At 32.9% G+C, this 7,500-nt stretch overlaps 1 protein-coding gene across 1 annotated transcript in view; it reads left to right on the forward strand.

The window, feature by feature from the left end:
- Positions 1 to 4,535, forward strand: part of LOC137641011 (fap1 adhesin-like) — a 4,837-nt gene extending 302 nt beyond the window's left edge. Inside the window, exon 2 of the mRNA XM_068373462.1 lies at positions 1,232 to 4,535. Within this exon, the coding sequence (XP_068229563.1) occupies positions 1,232 to 4,535 (3,304 nt within the window). The remainder of the gene's footprint in view (positions 1 to 1,231) is intronic.
- The last annotated feature ends 2,965 nt before the right edge of the window (positions 4,536 to 7,500 follow it).

A 7,500-nucleotide genomic window follows, 5' to 3' on the forward strand; every position in this document is an offset into this window, starting at 1 on the left:
ATTCTATACGTTTTAACCAATTAGACAGGAATCCACTGGAGCTCTATTTAGAATTTTTATACCATTCCACTTTATGATAGTGTTCAGGAATCTATTTGGAATTCTGATACCATTCCATTTAATGATAGCATTCAGGAATCTATTAGGAATCTTGATACCATTTCATTTAATCATAGCGTTCAGAGATCTATTAGGAATCTTGATACCATTTCATTTAATCATAGCGTTCAGAGATCTATTAGGAATCTTGATACCATTTCATTTAATCATAGCGTTCAGAGATCTATTAGGAATCTTGATACCATTTCATTTAATCATAGCGTTCAGAGATCTATTAGGAATCTTGATACCATTTCATTTAATGATAGCGTTCAGAGATCTATTAGGAATCTTGATACCATTTCATTTAATGATAGTGTTCAGGAATCTATTTGGAATTCTGATACCATTCCATTTAATGATAGCGTTCAGGAATCTATTAGGAATCTTGATACCATTTCATTTAATGATAGCGTTCAGAGATCTATTAGGAATCTTGATACCATTTCATTTAATCATAGCGTTCAGAGATCTATTAGGAATCTTGATACCATTTCATTTAATGATAGCGTTCAGAGATCTATTAGGAATCTTGATACCATTTCATTTAATGATAGTGTTCAGGAATCTATTTGGAATTCTGATACCATTCCATTTAATGATAGCGTTCAGAGATCTATTAGGAATCTTGATACCATTTCATTTAATGATAGCGTTCAGAGATCTATTAGGAATCTTGATACCATTTCATTTAATCATAGCGTTAAGAGATCTATTAGGAATCTTGATACCATTTCATTTAATGATAGTGTTCAGAAATCTTTTTGGAATTCTGATACCATTCCATTTAATGATAGCGTTCAGGAATCTATTTGGAATTCTGATACCATTCCATTTAATGATAGCGTTCAGAGATCTATTAGGAATCTTGATACCATTTCATTTAATCATAGCGTTCAGAGATCTATTAGGAATCTTGATACCATTTCATTTAATGATAGTGTTCAGAAATCTATTTGGAATTCTGATACCATTCCATTTAATGATAGCGTTCAGGAATCTATTAGGAATCTTGATACCATTTCATTTAATCATAGCGTTCAGAGATCTATTAGGAATCTTGATACCATTTCATTTAATGATAGTGTTCAGGAATCTATTTGGAATTCTGATACCATTCATTTAATCATAGCGTTCAGAGATCTATTAGGAATCTTGATACCATTTCATTTAATGATAGTGTTCAGGAATCTATTTGGAATTCTGATACCATTCCATTTAATGATAGCGTTCAGGAATCTATTAGGAATCTTGATACCATTTCATTTAATCATAGCGTTCAGAGATCTATTAGGAATCTTGATACCATTTCATTTAATCATAGCGTTCAGAGATCTATTAGGAATCTTGATACCATTTCATTTAATGATAGCGTTCAGAGATCTATTAGGAATCTTGATACCATTTCATTTAATGATAGTGTTCAGGAATCTATTTGGAATTCTGATACCATTCCATTTAATGATAGCGTTCAGGAATCTATTAGGAATCTTGATACCATTTCATTTAATGATAGCGTTCAGAGATCTATTAGGAATCTTGATACCATTTCATTTAATCATAGCGTTCAGAGATCTATTAGGAATCTTGATACCATTTCATTTAATGATTGTGTTCAGAAATCTATATGGAATTCTGATACCATTCCATTTAATGATAGCGTTCAGGAATCTATTAGGAATCTTGATACCATTTCATTTAATCATAGCGTTCAGAGATCTATTAGGAATCTTGATACCATTTCATTTAATCATAGCGTTCAGAGATCTATTAGGAATCTTGATACCATTTCATTTAATCATAGCGTTCAGAGATCTATTAGGAATCTTGATACCATTTCATTTAATGATAGCGTTCAGAGATCTATTAGGAATCTTGATACCATTTCATTTAATGATAGTGTTCAGGAATCTATTTGGAATTCTGATACCATTCCATTTAATGATAGCGTTCAGGAATCTATTAGGAATCTTGATACCATTTCATTTAATCATAGCGTTCAGAGATCTATTAGGAATCTTGATACCATTTCATTTAATCATAGCGTTCAGAGATCTATTAGGAATCTTGATACCATTTCATTTAATCATAGCGTTCAGAGATCTATTAGGAATCTTGATACCATTTCATTTAATGATAGTGTTCAGAAATCTATTTGGAATTCTGATACCATTCCATTTAATGATAGCGTTCAGGAATCTATTAGGAATCTTGATACCATTTCATTTAATCATAGCGTTCAGAGATCTATTAGGAATCTTGATACCATTTCATTTAATCATAGCGTTCAGAGATCTATTAGGAATCTTGATACCATTTCATTTAATCATAGCGTTCAGAGATCTATTAGGAATCTTGATACCATTCCATTTAATGATAGCGTTCAGAGATCTATTAGGAATCTTGATACCATTTCATTTAATGATAGTGTTCAGAAATCTATTTGGAATTCTGATACCATTCCATTTAATGATAGCGTTCAGGAATCTATTTGGAATTCTGATACAATTTTATTTCTTAATTGTGTTCAGAAATCTATTAGGAATCTTGATACCATTTCATTTAATCATAGCGTTCAGAGATCTATTAGGAATCTTGATACCATTTCATTTAATGATAGTGTTCAGAAATCTATTTGGAATTCTGATACCATTCCATTTAATGATAGCGTTCAGGAATTTATTTGGAATTCTGATACCATTTTATTTCATAATTGTGTTCAGAAATCTATTAGGAATCTTGATACCATTTCATTTAATCATAGCGTTCAGAGATCTATTAGGAATCTTGATACCATTTCATTTAATGATAGTGTTCAGAAAACTATTTGGAATTCTGATACCATTCCATTTAATGATAGCGTTCAGAGATCTATTAGGAATCTTGATAACATTTCATTTAATGATAGCGTTCAGAGATCTATTAGGAATCTTGATACCATTTCATTTAATGATAGTGTTCAGAAATCTTTTTGGAATTCTGATACCATTCCATTTAATGATAGCGTTCAGGAATCTATTTGGAATTCTGATACCATTTTATTTCATAATTGTGTTCAGAAATCTATTAGGAATCTTGATACCATTTCATATAATCATAGCGTTCAGAGATCTATTAGGAATATTGATACCATTTCATTTAATCATAGCGTTCAGAGATCTATTAGGAATCTTGATACCATTTCATTTAATGATAGCGTTCAGAGATCTATTAGGAATCTTGATACCATTTCATTTAATGATAGTGTTCAGAAATCTATTTGGAATTCTGATACCATTCCATTCAATGATAGCGTTCAGGAATCTATTTGGAATTCTGATACCATTTTATTTCATAATTGTGTTCAGAAATCTATTAGGAATCTTGATACCATTTCATTTAATCATAGCGTTCAGAGATCTATTAGGAATCTTGATACCATTTCATTTAATCATAGCGTTCAGAGATCTATTAGGAATCTTGATACCATTTCATTTAATGATAGCGTTCAGAGATCTATTAGGAATCTTGATACCATTTCATTTAATGATAGTGTTCAGAAATCTATTTGGAATTCTGATACCATTCCATTTAATGATAGCGTTCAGGAATCTATTTGGAATTCTGATACCATTTTATCTCATAATTGTGTTCAGAAATCTATTAGGAATTTAGATACCATTTCATTTAATCATAGCGTTCAGAGATCTATTAGGAATCTTGATACCATTTCATTTAATCATAGCGTTCAGAGATCTATTAGGACTCTTGATACCATTTCATTTAATGATAGCGTTCAGAGATCTATTAGGAATCTTGATACCATTTCATTTAATGATAGCATTCAGAGATCTATTAGGAATCTTGATACCATTTCATTTAATGATAGTGTTCAGAAATCTATTTGGAATTCTGATACCATTCCATTCAATGATAGCGTTCAGGAATCTATTTGGAATTCTGATACCATTTTATTTCATAATTGTGTTCAGAAATCTATTAGGAATTTTGATACCATTTCATTTAATCATAGCGATCAGAGATCTATTAGGAATCTTGATACCATTTCATTTAATCATAGCGTTCAGAGATCTATTAGGAATCTTGATACCATTTCATTTAATGATAGCGTTCAGAGATCTATTAGGAATCTTGATACCATTTCATTTAATGATAGCGTTCAGGAATCTATTTGGAATTCTGATACCATTTTATTTCATAATTGTGTTCAGAAATCTATTAGGAAACTTGATACCATTTCATTTAATGATAGTGTTCAGAGATCTATTAGGAATCTTGATACCATTTCATTTAATGATCGTGTTCAGAAATCTATTTGGAATTCTGATACCATTTCATTCAATGATAGTATTCACGAATCTATTAGGAATTCTGATACCATTTCATTTAATGATAGTGTTCTGGAATCTATTAAGAATTCTGTTACCATCTCATAAGCAAATGCCACTTACAGATGTAATCCAAAACTGTTATTCACAGCCAATAGTTTATTCGAGGTAAAATGAATTTCACAAGACTATGAACAGGATTATTCTTAACAGCTGATAGTTACTTGAGAATAAATGGTTTAAACAAAGATATCACCATTATTTTTCCTGAGACACACCTATTATCCATTTCATTAAATTTTAGAACTAACTCTAAGGATTTTTCGAGGCAGCTATAGCCACGCAAAGATTCTGGGCGAAATATGCTCCGCCCCCTTATGACGTCATAGCCAATCACATTGTCTCCCTCATTAGCAGCGGTCTCAATACATCCGTTTCCAAATTTCAAACTATACTAACTTATAATCACTTTATGGGGATGTGTTGTGACTGCTGTTAGTGCGGGGGAAAACTTGATTGTCTATGACGTCATCAGGGGCGGGGCTTATTTTGCCTGGAATCTCTGCGGCGACTATAGTTTTCTTTTATATACACAAACTAGCTATTTCAAGTCGGGGAAAAATATTTTACAAATAAAATGAAAATTAGTAGATTATTTTAATTAAGATTATTTACTAAAAGAAAACGAAAGGATACCGTATAATGTGAGAATTTCTGTTTTTGTTTTCTTTTTATCAACAGTGATTAGTTATATCTGAAACAGAAAGACTGCAACAAAAATATGCCAGAAATAGGTATCATGCAATGTCATAAGTCATAAGTATTTCGCAGATTTTAAAGAAATCCATGAGTATATCCTAATAACAAATTGGTTTAAATTCCACCAATGAAATTATTGTGTGAATGAATTTGATTTGCAAACATTATTAATCTCAACTGGTTCATATTCAATCTCATCAGGTTTCTCAGTAAACTAAAAATCTGGATCGTGAATATATTAAAATTATCATTGGATTTTTTCAGGATATCAATCGACCAACGAAATGAAAAAAAAAAAAAGTCAAAATTAAAAAGTTAATTAGAAATTGCTAAGTTTTAACAAGAAAGGAAAGATACGTAGAATAGATGTTTCAAAATCATTAGGAATAAAACAAAAATCTCATTCTATTTCTGCTCTGTTTCATGGTAAAGATTAAATTGGAGACGACATTATTGCACAAATGCAAGAACATTAAGAAAAAAAATATGTCTCATTTGAATGTGTGTTGCAATAAGATTGGCATCAATCGTTCTGTTGTGTTGCTTCTTATTTATAGAGAGTTTTGAAATCATAAATGGGTTCTCCTCCTTCGATTAGTTGCGAAATGAGGTAAGAACTATATTTACCTCCGCCAATGAAGTTGGAAGGAGGTTATGTTTCACCTCCAGGTTTGTGTGTTTGTTTGTGAACAGCTTCCTGGCAATAATTTTAATCGTAGTAATAAAACTTGTAGGGATTAACTGATATGGAAAAAGCTGGAAATGATTAAATTTCGGAGGGTCAAGGTCAAAGATCAAGGTCACGGTCAAGCAAAATGTCCAATTCCCATAATAAGCCATAAGTTTGGACATCGTGGTTACAGAGACTTCAAACTTGGTCCATGTTTGAATGCATGAATATCCACGCCAATTAATACATGTTAAGGTCAAAGGTCAAGGTCGCACAAAGGGTCAAGAAATAAGCTGCCGCGCAGAGGTCTCCGCTCTACTAAGTGCCCCTTTAGTTACAAATAAAACTCGGTTTGCACATCAAAAGGAAATAAAAATAATATGATTTATTTTACCCTTAATAAGAGTAAGAAGATAATGCTTGGAAAAAATAAATGACCATCCTCTTCCAATATAAAAATCATATAGAATTTGAAAATTTATAAGAAAACCCTTATGGTGGCTTATTGGAAACGTCCCTACATGGTATTTTGCTGGAGTGGGGTTTGAGTAACACTGCGGCCCGATAGTTTTTTTATGGTGTCTGCAACCTCACCATCCTTGTGAGCTAAGGATGGGGGGTTTGGGAAGCCTATAGGCCTAACTGTTCAGTCATCAGCAGGCATTGCCTGGGTCTCTCCGTTCCTAGCTTGGGTGTAGAGGGGCATAGGTGGAGAGGGGGCTTGGGTGCTGATCATATGTATACATGGTCAGTCTCTAAGGCATTGTAGCTGTCTCTGCCTCTGCCATTCATGATTGGCCTTTAAACCTTTAAACTTTTTGTGTTAATAAAGAGTAAAATCAATGATAAAACAGATCTTTTATAAGAAAATGAACACGTTCTTCCATCTACCCAATTACAAAACTTCTATCATCATCATCTTCATCATCTCCTCCTACGCCCATTGACGCAAAAGGGCCTCGGTTAGATTTCACCAGCCGTCTCTATCTTGAGCATTTAAATCAATACTTCTCCATTCATCATCACCTACTTCACGCTTCATAGTCCTCAGCCATGTAGGCCAGGATCTTCCAACTCTTCTAGTGCCTTGTGGAGCCCAGTTGAAAGTTTAAAAACTTTAACTATTCTAAAAAGAGTAAGCGACGAATCACCATTTCAATCCTGCATGAAAGTAGAAAAAACCAACAGTTTAGAAGATAAAAAAAGGAGTGAGAATGTGAGTGGACGTCGAGTTCACTGACCTTCGTAAATCCTACCATTTACGGACTTGCTGGATTGAAGCAACGTCCGGCGAGACCCGAATGAAAAGAACTCTCGGTAGGCTTACGTTGGAACATGAGGATTCTCGGAAAATGTTATCACTGCATCCATTACTTGTTCGCCTTTCCTTTATCCCGATTGGACCATGAAGAAGGTAGGTTAATCCCAATTGGATCCCAAAAGCCTGGAGTTGAACCCATTAATGTGAAGTGACCACAACGCGTGAAGGAATATAGCGAGAATTTTGAATGAAGTTCCAACGAGCGTGGAGTTCTTTTTTAGGTCATATTTCGTTTTACACTGGTAGAGAACGAGGTGAGGAGATTCTACGGACTGTGAATGCCCTGTTCTGTGGTATCTTATTTTTTTCCTCTATATAATAAA

This window comes from Palaemon carinicauda, chromosome 5, assembly GCF_036898095.1.
Source record: "Palaemon carinicauda isolate YSFRI2023 chromosome 5, ASM3689809v2, whole genome shotgun sequence".
Taxonomy (NCBI): Eukaryota; Metazoa; Arthropoda; class Malacostraca; order Decapoda; family Palaemonidae; genus Palaemon; species Palaemon carinicauda.